This window comes from Zosterops lateralis (assembly GCF_965231275.1).
Source record: "Zosterops lateralis genome assembly, chromosome: 6".
NCBI lineage: Eukaryota > Metazoa > Chordata > Aves > Passeriformes > Zosteropidae > Zosterops > Zosterops lateralis.
In genome coordinates, this window is record NC_139761.1 from 46,862,036 (window position 1) to 46,878,586 (window position 16,551).

Here is a 16,551-nt window from a genome sequence, read left to right on the forward strand (position 1 = left end):
AAGCAAAACTTTAAAAAGTATATAGTCAGACCGACCAATGTTTTAAGGGATATGACTAAGGTAAAAAAATAAGGATTTTTTTTTTTTGTCCCCTGGATTTTAGGTATGTACTGCATGGCCCCTACCCAAAAAGATGTACATTAGCGTGATTTTGGGCATGCAATGTCAATGAAACCAAGTTTCAAAACCCAGCACACAGACTGTACAGGCACAGTTTCAGTGCAGGACACACAGGCATCTTTACAATGGCATTTGCTCTGCTAGCCCAGACAAGCAAGCCAGGCAAATACTGCTGGGTTCAGCTCCAGGTGAGGAGAGAAGGAAACCTCTAATAACTGGAATTCTTTCTGCCTCCAGCAGAGCTGGCATTTCTTCCCCTACCTATCCAGCTTTCTCCGTGTCTATAATTCGCAGCCATACTCACTCCATTATTGTATTTAACCTTTATATTAAACTCTTTCACATCGAACACCAGCACAGGATTCTTCAGCTTTTCACATGCCCATGGGACAATTAAAAGGGCCTATAAAGAAATGGTACAAAGCAAGCATGACATTCCATGGCTTCTCCAGTTTTGAGCTGCCTTTTCCTCCAACCTGAAACTCTCATTTCTTTTCTCCAGATATTCCAAATATTAAGAAAAATCGTCATTGTGCTTCAATTCTACACATCATCATTACAAATCAACTTGCACACAAACCCCCTTTCTTATTTAAAAATTTGGGATAGATCATAATTCACAAAAACACTCATACTTTTCCTTCTGACAGCTAATTTAATGAAAAATTATAGTCCATTGATATATATCGCCAGGCTCTCCACATGCTAGAACAATAATGGATTATCTGCTTGTTTTAGAAACAAAAAAAGCCTCACTACATTGATAAAAAAAAAAAAAAAAAAGATAAAGCTCAGCTTGGAGCAGTGAAAGTTAGAAAGGGATATTATAATACTTCTGCTGTTCACCTTTAAAAATGCACCCATTTGAAGTTTAAATGAAGAAAAGCTTTATTCTTCATAAGTGGTAAAAAACCCAAGGCTCTTCAGTTTTCTATAGGACCAGTTTTGGTCCTATACCAGACATAACAATTCTTATAAAGCTTCATTGCAGGCTGTCGGCATTTTATTTCATTTTCGCTTTTTTTATTAACAGCATTTCCTCAAACACTGCAGTTCCGTAAGAATACATGCATCAAATAATTAGGATCATCACGAGAGATGCCTTATCTCTACCTCTAAGATGGAAGTGCCAAATAAATTATTATGGAGGTTATCTGCAAAACACACTAAATTCAGAATCCTTGTCTCACCCCTTTATTCTTTCTGCCCTTTCCAGTTTCCCCATCTCCTAAAGAGCAGTTGAAATTATGGACTCATGATCTGACTTAGGAAACAGCACTGTAACACTTAATTATTTGCTAACACAGGTCACCATTTTTATTAACTTACTGACCAAAATAATTTCAAGTCCACATACTACAAAGTTTTTCCACTTACACACATTAGAATCAGGCTTGCTGTCAAGGCCATCTTTTCATTCCTTTTCACTCCCAGCTCGCATATTTTGGTGCAATCACACAAACCCAGTTAGTTCCCTTCTGTGGGACCAGCAACTCTGCTATTGCAGAGACTCCATGACAACACAGAGACAATTCATACTCCAGGTCAGGCAGAAAGCAATGATGTGCTATACAGAAAGCACGTGGATTGTGTGCTTGCATGAACAAGCACATTTTATATAAAAGTCCACCTTTGACCTGTAGGAATTTTCTTAAAATTACATCGTGTTCCTCAAAAACTCTTATGACAAATTTGACAAACCCCACAAAAGCACAGTAGCAAGTGCTCGAAGAGGACAAGTGCCTGTAGTAAGTTTTGACTAAGCATATTTGAAGCAATTACGTGTCAATATTTATGCTGTGTTTTGTCCTTCTCTACAGACGGTGTCAATTTAAAAGGTCTTTTCTTTATTTTTCCTTGTGAAACAAAGGTGTAAAAAATTGCCATGAACTCAACAACAGGATTTTTTTGTTAATTTTTTTTTGCCGAACTCAAAATTACACTAAATCACTTCTGTGCTCTTTCCTCATATCCAAAGAAAGATCTATCCTATCCAGGTTGTTGTACTGCACTATGCTACAATTACACATATACCACAATCCAAGAAAGGTTATAACATTTCTAAAATTGCTGCAGAAAAAGCAGCAACCTAAAAAATCACAAGATTCACAGCAAGATGAGATATGCATAACAGAAAACACTTCCAGCTAAGAATCAGCAATGACTCATGTAAACATAGACAATCTACTGAAATTCTTTTTCTGGCAAGCTGCTGTTCTAAGGAAGGACTAATGACGTTTGGGAATAAGTTTGCAAATGAAAAGAACATGCCACACAGCTCTTAAACTCAGCAAAGAATCCAGTTTACCCCTATATTCAATACTATGGGCTTTTCCTCCAAACAATCATATGAAAAGTAATGAGCTGGCACAGAGATCATGCTATCCACTATCCTTTTTTTAAATCAAGAACAAGATGCATTTAAACCTATAAATTGGTATACCACTTCACAACACTATACAGCTCTACTCCATGCTATGGAGTTGGAAATGCATCCTGCAGCTGAAGAACTACATAACCTAAGCACAGAAAGCCTGCACTCCCCCCCTAATTACAGATTCAAATGGTGGCTGTGTGTGCAGCCTCTGGAATAATTACAGTCCTTACTGGTACACTCTAAGGGATGATATATGGAGTAATTTAGAGGGAGACAAAAATAGGATAACCCTTCTAGCAGTAAAGATATTACTGTGGAAGGATCTATTTTTCCATTACAAGAAGTTTATAATATTCATCTGGTTTTCAAATGTGTAGGTATTAATCAACATTTAAATTAGAATTTCTAGAATAAGATTTGTCTAACAGGCTTTTATTTGCTGAACAAGTACTGTGAGGAACCTGAAAATTACTGTTACTGCATTGACATGATCCTCATTCCAAACCTGCATCTTCTACTCTTGGGTCTCATGCTGTAATTGCCCCATTAATTTTCAATCAAATCATAAACTACTCGTGGTGATGTGACCAAGAAGGCTGCCAGCACATGTAGCTGATTAAACAGTTGCTCTGGAAACTTCCTCTCTTACCCAGAAAAGACTTTTAGTTACAGCTCAGTTCTAGCCAGCAGTGAGTGCTGACATTTGATGCACACTTCACTGCCAAAGTCACCAATAAGAAATGTAGCACCACCTTCACATGGATATACAGTAAATATTTGAGGGTACGCTCATTTTTCAGAAGTATTAAGTGAAGGAAAATTGCTCAGTTAAGCACAGAGTGTAACTTTTCTAGCATCAGTGCCTGGGCCTCCTAAGAGCATCCTCTAGAGGATAATGGCCCTGAAATCTCATGAAGAGATGTTTATTGTGTGCATTGAAAAGCTCAGTAATAGAAAGGAGCTGCTTCCATGACCACATTCTTTGAAACATCTTGAGAAATGAAAACTTGCATCATTTTCACTTAATACTCAGAGGCTAGCACAGAAAGCAAAAAAACATTCACAGTTATCTGGCTGGTTACCCTTAAAACTGCAAAGCAGGTGATGCAAAGAATTCTCACTCTATGGTTTCTCTGGAGGTTTAAGCAGCTCTTATAGGAAAGAGGGGTGATATGATTAGCTGACATTTCCATTCTGAGAAGAATACAAAGGCTGTGCCACCATCATAACTGAGAAAGGAGTAACATTATTCTCCAGTATTATAACACTTATTAAAACACACTAAAGGAATAAAATATCATAGCTCACTGACTTTCCTACATGAGTAAAATAATTCAAGGGAACAATGTTCACTCATAACACCATCTCACCTGACTGCAACAGACCCCACCAAAAACCACGCTGAAGCAACAGAGAGCTTCGTGACAACATCAAGATCAAATTTCAGTGTGGCTGGCACCACTTTATCTTTCTATAAACCTGTCAGATTTCAAAGTCTCTAATATGCCAAGGGCTACAAATTAAAGTGAAGTGACCCTTTGTACAAGAGAAAGAGACGCAAATCACTCAGATGAACCCTTGCAACAAACGAGTAAGATGCCCTCAAGTATATAAAGCAGTAAATGGAGGGATATTCAGGGCTTGAAGGAAAGGCTGTGCACCTTCTAATAGAGCTCAGCAGCTCTCCTTATCTGCCCCTCACCCTTACCAGCACCGTGACCCCCAGAGCAGCTCCCCTCCTCCAACCCTCCTAGTCTCAGACACTTCCTGTCTCCAGTGGCATTTATTTTCAGCCCTCAAGATTCCTTTCTATACGTTCCAGGAACCCTCTAGCCATCCTCTGTCCAGATGGCAGACTACAGATGAAGGGAACAAGGTCTTGGAGAGTCTTTTCTTGGCCTGCTTCTCGGCAGCCTGCTGGAACTCGGAGGCAGGCTGAGTCTTGCACAGACAAGGCTCTGTTGCACTGCAAAAGCCCTTCAATCCCTCTCCACAGTTTTTCTCAATGCCCTCTTTGTCTTCAAACAAATTTGTCTTAAACCTTTTAACGGCCTCTGCTTTCCAGGGGCATACTTTACACAATCTACTCCCCACAAAGCTGCAGAAAGCCAATAAAAGGGCAAAGGAAAGGGGTCTGAGCAGACAACCGGAGCCTCAGTTTTTATTACAAAGCAGATGCTACTTTGACAAGCAGATGCAGAAGAAAAAGGTAGATGATAGGACTGAGTCCTGTTGAGTCATGTCATCTGCAGGACATTTTTTGAAATATGTCAGAAACACAAGTTTATTACTCACTTTCATTAAGGATCATCACCCTACAATGAGCTATTTTCAAACTCTGACTGTCCCAGATCACTAGTCCTTATCTCTGAGACAAGAGAACCAGATTATTCTGCAATCACAAAGACAACAGTGTCTCTCTCACCAACATTATACATTCATGTACAAGCTTCAGAGAATGATTGACATCCCTTGAGAAACTAAAAATTTTACCAACATTTTTAAAAAATATTTTAATCCTTTCTTTTTTCTTTCCAACTGAAGCTTCACTGAATAACAGTTTCATAATTTTTAGTAAGATCTGTTCATGACTGCTTTGACTCTATTCATATCAAAGGCTATGGCATTACTTGATTTATTATATATATATATAAAATGAAACACTATTTCCAAGAGCCAAGAGGGTTTAAATTTGAAGTAAAGCTGGATGCTTCAGAGTAGAATACATTTAGGCATAAACTATACTAAAATCAAATGCAGTAAGCAAAGCCAGTTCCTCATTTAAAGACTGGAGCTGTCAGGAAGGCTCTAATGTAGCTCTTGGCTAGAAAGATTAGTTCAGGAAATGAACTGCAAGGGAAAGAACAAATTGTAGAACTTCAGTAAAACCCAACAGGGGTGGGAAAGGAGAAGTTACAGACAAAGTGCCACAGCACAAAAAATTTCCCAGTTTCAGATAGGATCTTAAAAAAAACAGCACCTAAAAGGAAAAGAAAAGAAAAGAACAGTGAAGTGGTGGCAAAACACGTCTTTGTCTTTTGAAGGTCAGTACAAAAATGTCTCTTCCTTGGGGGGCAAAAGCAACAGAGTCTGGAAGCATTGCTGTGCCACTATCACACTGGCAATGGCATTTTTCAGTCTAATTCTTGTTCTTTAACTTTACCACTGATTTTGGAAGCTAGTTGACTATGTCCTTCTATTGCTTTCATCATGTGCACGTCATAATACTGTCCATGAGACATTTCTTTAGTCTGATTTTGAACAGGAAGTAAAAAACCCATACAAAAACTACCTTGAAGAAAATTTGCCGCTCCTTTATAGGAGACTTTGAAAACAAAATCCTATAAATAAGCTGTATGAGTTACACTGGCTAAATTTTTATCACATATACTATGGGTTATTTTGTTTTGTTTTGTTTTTTCATTTGTTCTTTATTAGAAAACAGTCATTTTCAGGGACATGCATAAAAAATTATAAGTAATATCAAAATAGTTGAAATCCTTTTCAGATAACTCCTTTCATTTAAGGGGTGTGATCTATTTGCTTGTTAGGATAATACACTAACTGTATGATAATATCCACAGCTCCTCCTACAAACATTTAGGATTGCCTCACTGAGATTTATCTGTTCTTGTGAAATATCCACTGTGTGATTTACAGTCATTTACTGTGTAATAGGTGTAGCTGATGAACTGGTTTTAAGTTCCTGTTTTATCTCTTCCCTTCTTAAGTTCCTCAACAGATTAAAAAAGGTGCAGTTTCATTGGAAATTATTTGATTCAATATATACATCCACAATCAATGGTTGGCTACTACCTAATTACATATCACCTAATTACATCAACTTAAAATCTGACCTAGAAATTATGATATTTAGAACTGAAATCAGTTACCAACCACCCACAAACCTTACCTAATATGAGCGACATAAACCACAGGTGGAATGCACCAGGTACTAAAATCACAGAAAATTAAGTCCATCAGCTGTAGAGTCAATGCAACATAACACAGCAAACCACTCCCATCATGGTCCAAGGCTCCCATCCCCTTGTTCCTGGGAAGATGGATTCTCTTTACTGAAGCCAGTGGTTTATTAACCAGACAGTAGGATGAAAGCTGGACTTGTGAGGGCAGTTCACAGAGTGGAACAAAACCCAGCAAGTGCAGTGTCACATTTGGCCTCTGATCTGAAGCCATGTCATCTGATGACACCCCTGGCGTGAGTTTTCATACCAACCCTTCCCTAGTTTCCCTAGAGTCCCTAGACTCTCCAGCATGTGTCTAGAAAACTTTATAGGAGGGCAGGAGTGTGGGGGAAAAAAAAAATCCTTCTAAAACTCATACAATTAGTCATGCTTTAAAGAAAACCTAGAAAACACATACAGAATTTAAATACCCAGAGAAGGCCAAGAGAGCTAAGTGACTGAGGGAAAGCAAAGAAGCCAGTGACTGCCCGGACACCTGGACAGACAGTCACTCACCAGGATACACTCATAGAGCAAATGAACAAATACAAATGAACCCCGTGTGATTAATGGAGATGACAACTGCTTTAGCTGTTAAATTCTACATGTTGGGGCTTTTATAGCAGGATGAGAAGTGCATATGCCTGGTGCAGCAGCTACAGTTAAGCTAACAGCCCTAGGGGCAAGTAAATGGACAAATAATTTTGCACTGACTGTTTTTGGCGAGGTATTAGGAAATAAGAGGTTGCTGCCTTGGAAGTTAAGCATTACTTCCACATGCCTCTTTTCAATACTGTTTTTAAAGTTAAGATCAGTGTAGCATCTAACGTGCAAGGATCATTCTTCTTGCATCTCAGCATCATGGGAACTCAGCACAAAAAACTCCAATAGACTGCAGGAAGAGCAGGAACAAAAGGCTAAAGTTCATATTGCTGATCTCTCAGTTTTATGAGCATCTAGGTCTACCTGTGTCATGAAAATAATGTAAGATAATCATACAGAAGATGAGACATGAACCCTATGGACTAGTAAACTTGAAAAAAGGAGATGCTGAAGCCACAGGCTATTTTATTATAGCATCTTTCTTCCCAGTAATGGTATTTTCCACTATCAACCTCTCTTTGTAAGCTGCAGAGGGATTTCTCACACTGATTATAAGCTAAATAAATGGCTACACAGCATTTCTTCCACATTCCATACTGAAAATAGGACTTACACTGAAAATGGACCATAAGGGAATCCAGCTAAATAGTCACCAATTGCCTATGCCATTCTCCAAGGGTTAGGCTACACTTAGACCCTTTTCCGCATGTATTCTCTGCCTTAGCTTGCTATTTTAATAGCTTCATACCAAAGTTTTTTTTTAAATAAAGCAACTATGATCTTTTGGCTAATAAGTGCTAAGAAAATTTTTGCTCTGAGACAACTGTATCCTGTTACCAACACAGGAATGCCTCTGAACTGTCAGTGTGGGGTGGTTTTGTCAACAGAGCATTGGCCTGTGTAATATATATAAAATATTAGGTATTTACCCCTAGTAAATATACCCTCAATATCCTTGGCTTTATTAACTCAATTTGCCCTGGCACTCCTTGTCAAAATCACCATTTATTTGAATGGGAAATGAGTAATCCTTTATCCAACTCCAGAGACAGCCACTGGCATTTAGAACTCACTGCTATGGAATCACTCATCATTACAAAACTATGGATTATGCAAAAGCTTGCATCTACAGTACTTTTAACTGATTGATATTGCTATGGTTTTCAGAAAAGAAAGGTGTTTTCTGCTATTGCTGACAAAGAGAATGGGTGGAGTACTTAGGATCCTTGGAAACCAGACAAACTACACTGGCAGAAGCAGTAGGAGAGAATGGCAAGAATTCCTGCCCATACAACATTAAGTAAACATGGGGGGGGGGGAAGAATCTCCATGATTTCAAGATCACTCCACCACCCTACTCATATTACTTAATTTTTTTGCAAGTCAAATATCTGAGGCTGTTGATCAGAAATCTAATCTAACATTATATTACAAAGAAGGGCTCTTCAAACTGCCCAAACAGTCCCCATATCTTCCCTACCAACAGCTATATCTACTCAGCTAGTGTCAAACTCATACTTGAATATAATAAATGGAAAAGATACCTGGGGGGGAAAAAAGTGGAACCCAGAGAAAAATAAATTTTAGACACTTTTTAGTGTGTCAAGACTGTGAGAGCAGATGAGGAAAACTGCAGCTTAAATATTTGGCTCTGCCACAGATCCAGCAAGAAGTATAAGCATTATAGACTGGCTCAGCCACCAGTCTACATGAAGTCTACAAATCAGGTGCACTCAGTCTGTCCAGAGAGGCTCTTAACTCATTGTAATTTGGCATAAAGCACACCTGCCTTTGCTATTATAGCCATATGCTATTTTCTGTGCCTAAAACTGGAGGGAACCATCAGATGGGGCTGTAGTAACATTAGAAAGAGAGAAAGTGAATTCCAGATATGCTGTCTCTGTACTGAGTTCTTACCAGTCCTACTTCCTAATCTAGGGAGACTCCTGAAACAGAGATTAAAAAATCACAGCCAATTTCTCATCTTGTGCAGGCACCACATGCAAAGCATGAAAGAAACAACATGATTTAAATTGAGAAAAATGTTTCTCAACTCCAGCTGCAACTCAAGTCAAGCACAGAGTGACAAGATAGATAAGTCTCTTGGTCTAAACACATTGAGAGCAACATAGGAGTTTAGTGAAGTAAGGTAAGAAAGAAGCAGCATTTGTAATGAGAGTTCAGTAAGCTTCCCCTATCCTCAAGTTTTGTTTCATGCAAAGAGATGAGGCAGAAATAGATTACTAACATTTGTTATCATCAGGAAAGGATAGCTTGAAGTAGAAAACTCTGACAGGAAAGACACTTGGGATTTTTGTTTTCTCCCTCTCTGCTGCTACCCCCTCCATCCAGTCCTTTCTCTTCTTCAGCTAAACTCCTTCCCAGCTTCTGTATGCACAGTATCAGCTCATGTCCACACATGTCTGTGCTAGTTAACGTATAAAATTGCCTTACCAGCAGCAGCGCAGCGAGCAGATGATGAATTCCATTCCAAGAAAATCAACAGCAGGGGATTTCCGACACGATGGCAATAGAGTAAAACACAGTTCAGATACTCAAAGAAACATGGGAAGCCCAAGATAACTGATTATTGAAACACAGCCTGAAACAGCAGTAGCGTTTTTCCAGAATTCAGCAAGATGCAACTTCTGGCAGGCAGAGTGAAAAACAGAAAAAGGTGCTCTTCTAGAGAACAAGCATACATAGCTCACTCTTGAGAAGACAGCTGCACAAAAGAAAGAAATAGGCTTTCTGCCTTTCTTTAATCTATCAGAATAACTGTTATCTATAGTTTCCTCCTCTTCTTTTAGGGTAGGACTGTTTAAAATAAAAAAAAGTCTCCTCCCAACAAATGAAGAGTTAGCAACTATTTTGATAATGCTTTTCTCTATCTAGTTCTGCCTACCTTTCAAGTCAGTTTGGAAGCAAAGAAACAGTAATACCGAAACAATAAATAAGTAATGAGAACTATTTTTTCCAATCCTTCCTTTTCTCTTTCACAACATTAATTCCAGTGACTCAGACATATTGCGGTCCAATATATCTGTTGAGTCTGTTGCTTTTTCTAAAACTTAACTCCCTTTCTTGAAAAGTGTTGAAACAGTTGGTTTATACCTATTTTGTAAGATTTCATAAACTCCATTCATCTTTCTGCTTATTGGACACGAGGAAAAAATTCCCAGCCACAGAACCTTAAAAGCTCCACCTTGTGGAAGATGCCTAGAATATTCCAGTAGGCTTCAGGGGGAAAAGGACTTCAAATCAAGCTTAAAATTAATGTGGCGTGCTTGACATTGATATCTTTCATCAACCACACAGTAAGATAACCTCTTAAACAGATTCTGCACCAGCAGAAAAACAAGCAGTGGGGAACTACCAATAAAACAAAAACAAATGACTGTAACTCAGTCCTGTGTCCAGTTCTGAGGCCCTCACTGCAAGAAAGACACCAAATTGCTGGGGCATGTCCAGAGAAGGCGACAGAGCTGGGGAAGGTTCTGAAGCACAACTCTGATGAAGAGCAGCACAGGGAGCTGGAGTGGTTTAGCCTGCAGAAAAGGACACTCACAGGGGTGACCTTATTGCTCTCTACAAGGACCTGAAAGGAGGTTGTAGCAAGGTAGGGGTTGGTCTCTTTTCCCAGGAAACAAGTGATAGGGCTAGTGGAAACAGCCTCAAGATGTTTTCTCCATCAGGAAGAAATCCTTTGCTGAAAGGGTGGTTAAGCATTGGAAGGGGTCGTCCAAGCAAGTGGTGGAAGGGGTGGAACCACCACATCCCTAGGGCTGTTCAAGAAATGACTGGATATGGTGCTATGGTTTAGTTGGTATGGTGGTGTTTGGTCTAAGGTTGAACTCAATGATCTTGGACTCTTTCCCAACCTGAATGATGCTGTGAGAAGCTGGTTTTATTTTGTGGCAATGCAACATTCATCCTGCGCTGAACCAGCTGATAGCAGCAGCAACAGTCCAGAACACATCTTGCTATCACCTTGTTTGCTGGTTCCTGTGCATTGGACTTAGTCTCTTTTCAAGTAGGAAAACAGGGAACCACAGATAGGTTCACCTGGACAAGGAGCTGACAACCAAAGAATTTCAACCAACCCTGCCAGCAGGAATGGGTAAGTGGCTAACAGAACTTACCTTGCAATACTGCACTGACTGTCATTTTACACAGGTGTTCCAAAATCTATAAATAGTCCCTCTCCAGCCACCTATTACAAACTCACTCAGCTGAAAGCCTGTGCTGAGACCAGCTTGGTACATCCACATCCTGCTGCTTGCCATTGTGCAGCCCTGGGACATTAAAGCACAGAGAGCCAGTACTGCCCCCTGCTGAAAGAGCCTGCACGGGAAAACTGTACCAACTTTTAGTCAATTTTTCCTGTGTCATATATGTATCTTGTTTTTCCCTCTTCCTGCAAGCCTTTACAATATCCAGGGTTCTGTTTTATCGTGGTTTTTTTCCTGCTGCTTTTTTCCCAGGAGGGCTACAAAGATGTCTGAGAGGTTTTTAAGTTTACATACTGTAATACCAGCACACACACAGGCTCCAGAAATCAGCGCTGCTGCACTAAAGCACTGCAGACACAGCTCATGTTTTTAGCAATGTAAGCAGAAACAGATAAAAACATTAAAAAGAACAGAAAGTGAGGCATTCAAAAATAGCCCTAAAAAAAAATTAAAATTTTTCTTTGTCATCTGCAGTACAGCAGTCATACAAGAGTGCCATGGGATGTTCTCTTGTGTAGTAAACCCAAGATACCTAAAGAACATCTATCCACATCCATTAAATACTTAAAATTCGTAAAATTACCATAATTAGTAGCTAATTACTAACACTAATCACATAAATTTCTCTGATATTAACTTTGCAATGTTTTTATTTTTGATCAGTTGCTCCACACTGAGATTTAGAACAGAACAATCTGAAAGTCTGAACACCTTAAGGACTGAAATACTGTACCAAATCTAAAAGTGCAGTGCTTTTAGCAACAAAATAACATCTGGCCAGGATATACCTTTGTTTGGAACACTAGGGAGCACGAAGATTGAGCAGCTTGACTGCAGGGTCCCTGAACATACAGAGAAAATTTAAACAAGCCACTGAAAAGAGAGCTGAGCAAGAGCACGGAGCTCCTCCCGGAGCTGCAGAGGGAGCCCGCTGCCCGCAGCTCCGGAAAGGCGGGGACCGTCCTGTCACTCACCGCAATCCACAGCCTGGGCTCGGTTTCATTTCTCAGCAATGATCACGTCGGAAAAAAAACAGTGAGTGATTACTCAGCAGCCAAGGAGAGGGTCTGACGTGCTGCTGCACGGTACCCTTTGAATCGGTTTGTTAAAAGAGGTGCTTGTTTTAAATTGCACTCAATATTTTATTCTTCCTGTTCTCTAAGCTATACAAACTCCAACTCCAAATGACCTTTCACTTCACACAGGGCTTCTGTGGAGGACATCCTTGGTTGTTCAGTTAACATCCTTGTTGCCTCCTTTACTAAGAAAAAAAAAATCCAAACCCCAAACCAAACAACCCCTCAACCTTTTATTGCAAGAAAAATGTTTGCAAGCCTCCATGAAGTCCTTATGATTTTCACTGTTGATGGCTGTTACCAAAAAGAGCCCAGATAAAGCAGAACAAAACATTAAGTTTATTAACAGATTTTAAAACCAACAGAAGAGATTAAATTTACCCCAGCCCATAACCAGAAACAATGTACTCCGCCTTTGTACACTGTAGTCTTCTGGATGAAACTATCAAGTCTTTATCTAAAAAAGAAAAAAAAAACCTTAACTTTTTCTTCCAAAATGCAGAAGTGTATTTAAGTTTTGTGTAGTTCATGGAACAGGACCAAAATCACTGATAATAAAAGCACTATGTATGGATGGCCAAAAGCCTACTTGTGTATTGACAGTGACAAAGACTTTTTAAAAAATGACATTCCACAGCAAATGTACCAATAGTACCTGTCATCACTGGCATGTGAAAGCCTCTTGTTTAAATTTAGCTTTGATTATTACTCTTCACGAAATTGAAGCTAAAAATGTCTAAAAATGACACTCGATACACAGAAGTTTCAAAGCCACTGTCTTCACTCTGAGCCCCATATGAGCATATTGAAAAGGAAACTCATGTTGAACTATCATTTTTGTACCCAATAATCTCCTTTTGCCCCTCCACCTTGCTTCAGCTACACTTGTGTGCACATATTGGATGCAGTGGTTTTGGATTAGTTTACTGGGAGCACTAATCACTGCATCCAAGAGGAGACAGACCCAGTTTAACTTACGTAACCTCATTACCAGATGACTGAAGGAACACAGCGAAACTGAGAAAAGAAACGCCTTTTGTAAATCGGTCACGGGTTTCGGTTTTTTGAAGAAAGATGATATATGCACCTTAAAAAAGAGATGCAACCAAATTGTTCCTCTAACAACAGAAGCAGTAACATATCTAGCCTAGTCCAAGTCAGTCTTGTTGAGATAAAACTGTATCATGTTTCTAGCAATTTCTTCCTTAGAAATCAAGAGTGTTACACAGCTAGATTATCTCTTGGAAAGCCCCAAGTGCTGCCACATGCTTTGTCACTACAGCACTCTCTATCTTCCTGCCTGGCAGCCCCACCATGCATTATCACTGTCTTATTCAGCTGCCATACACTCAGTTGTTTGGTGGGGAGTTACCATGCCTGCAACTTACTCTGCAAGCATACAAAGAGCATCCATAGCATCAAAGGGCCTGCAGGCACTGACAATTTCTTTTTTTTAATCCACAACTTCAATTAGATTTATCAGCCTACAGAATAAAAATTCATTAAATCCCAAAGATCCCGTCAATAAACCACAGGGGAGACCTGTCTGTCCATGGAAACACACCTTCTCCATCATTAAAAATTAAAACAGCAAAACTTCATAAATGTAAGGCTGGGCTCAGGCTGCCCAGCTATACTGAGAACTTCATGCAAAAGTTATAATTACAGGAAGAGTGTTGCAGGCAGAGTATGAGAACTGGGCAGAAAGCTCAGAACCATGAGAAATTCATGCCTGTTTCATCTTACAATAATAAAATGAGACATGTTTATTCATCTCCACCTTTCACAGAAATTACAACCCACGGAGACTGAGGACACAGAACAAAATGCATCAATTTGCCTTAATAATGCACTCTGACAGCAACACACATACCGTGACCTTTAATCCATGTAGGCCTCTTCTGGCACATTTAAAAGGGAAGTTAGAAGCATGGACTGCAATGACAGGTTACATGAGCATCATTGACAAGTCTTTCTATGTGTTGCCTTATTTTCATGTATTTAATAACCAAAGACATCAAATAATTCTGTTGACGCTATCCTGACTGAGATTTCATGCAAAGTGCAGTTATGCTTATGGAATCCACAGCTCTCAACTATAATAAAGGAGGAAATCCCAGCAAAGGAGGTTATTAAGCAGTTAAAAAATACAAATCCTTATTTGTTGTATTGTGACAAAACTTGACAATTACAATTTAAAATAATCAATCAGAGCAAACTTCCTAAATAAAAGGATCTGGACAAAATATTCATTTCATTGGAAACTAATATCCATGCAATACACAGAAATTATAATAAAAGTAATGGAAAGTAGTTCTGAATTTATTGATATATGAATGTACAGAGAGAAAACATTTTTCTCCTTAATTAGCATGCTCCCTCTGACCTTTGAAGTCTATTATGAAGCCAGAGAAGACATTCTGAAATGTTGTCCTTGCCCAATGCTAGAGAAGATTTATAACACAGGCAGTTGAACAGGCAGGCTAGTCCATGGTTTGTCCTTTCACATCTACATAGGTAAAATAACTGAAGGCAGCTGAAGAAGAACTGACAGAATATTCAGTTTCCTCTTTAAGAACAGGAAATCCATGTTTCGGTTCTCTTAGTAAAACTGTTCAGAAATATGTCAACACCCAAAATAAGGTAAACATATGTGGCCTGTGATGATATGAAAAACTTAATATTCAGCCTTTTTATGCAGTTAGAAAATTTAGGTATTCTTCTGAATATACATTTGTATTTATTTATTTCCTGCATTATCTACAGCATTGCATGTAGAGAAGCAGCTGGACTTTGGAAATTGAGCTTCTCTCTGCTGCTTTTCATCCTAATGTTACATAATGGGCCAGCTTTTATAGTGACTGCCACCCTTGTCTTCAATGTCTGCTTTAGAGAGTTCTCTGTTTTTCTACAGTAACTTACACCACAAGATCAGTATCTCATCATAAAATCTTTTGTGTCTAGCTAACTGGCAATGTCAGCATTATACCCTTAACAGAAATGACCTAATCCATCTTATTCTGCGTTGAAAGTAGAGGACTCCTCAATTATCTTCAAATATGTGACTTTAAACCTACTGCAGTTATCAAAGGCAAACACACACCCTTCGGGTTGCTGGGAAACAGGACTTTTCTAGTTTGCCTGGTTTAATACAGGAAATACACACCTGCAGTACAGCACAATGACAGGAAAATCAAGTTGATTTTCCCAAAGCATTATTTTCTCTGATAAAAAAATTTCAGATGCAACAAGCTATTTTCACCTATGGTTCCCTCCACCCCCATGACTACAGCATATTTGATTCTTTAAGTTACTTGAGTGTCATTATGACTTAAAACAAAACAAAAAACAACCACCCCAAAAAACACCATCAGCCACAGAAGCTGAGCTAATTAAATCTGGCATGTGTTACTCTTTCTGAAAAGCTCTCTCACTGACCAGCACAGTGATACTTCTCAATTACAGACATGGAAAAAGCACGTTCCAAAACACTCTCCAAAGCACTTCTGCTATGTAGAGGCTACAAAACCATACCCCCACAAAGGCAGAAGAAAAATAGGCATCACTTCTCCGTACACCTTAAATAAATGTCTCACATACTGGCCTCAAAATCACCTTTCAACCTCACAGTAAAGTTCATCAAGGTCCCAGACCTTAAGAAACCATACAAGCAAACTTACAAGTTGAAAAAGAAACTAACATTGTACATTGAATAAATAGAAAAACCACTAAAGCCACAGTAGAGATATTACAAAACAAAATTTTGAACAGATAAAGATGATTAACATTTTAACAGTCATCATCAAAAAGACAAATAAAATACATTCAATAACATTTCATCAATTTGCTTTATAAATCTATAGTACAGGAGTCAAATCTAGAAATGAGATAAAAGTAGTTTGGATGCTTCAGAAAGGAATTTAAGAAACTATCTTCCCTCCAGCACACCACATACATCCCAAGCGTTTTCCAAATAAAATTAATTAATTTCCCATTCAGAATTTCTCCCTTTTCTGCTTAGAGACCTGCAAGAGGGATATCACAGTATTAAAGGCCTGCCATTACACTTTTCTTTCTCCCAGCTTACACAGACTATTTACATGCTAAGTAATTTGTTTACTGTGGAAATTTTTTTTCCGAAGGGGTGAATTGTATTTTAAGGACATACTCTAGCACCA

The 16,551-nt window shown here is 38.9% G+C and overlaps 1 protein-coding gene across 3 annotated transcripts in view; it reads right to left on the reverse strand.

The window, feature by feature from the left end:
- MOB2 (MOB kinase activator 2) overlaps positions 1-16,551 on the reverse strand; it is a 109,541-nt gene that overhangs the window by 65,133 nt on the left and 27,857 nt on the right. The window contains exon 1 of one of the 3 annotated variants that reach the window (XM_083864376.1): positions 6,411-6,496. The exons of 1 other annotated variant lie outside the window; for it this stretch is intronic. In XM_083864376.1, coding sequence (XP_083720502.1) covers positions 6,411-6,478 — 68 coding nt within the window. In that variant the 5' untranslated portion in view covers positions 6,479-6,496. Of the gene's footprint in view, positions 1-6,410; positions 6,497-9,519; positions 9,570-16,551 lie in introns of those variants that run through there. One more of the 3 variants, XM_083864378.1, reaches the window with a different exon arrangement.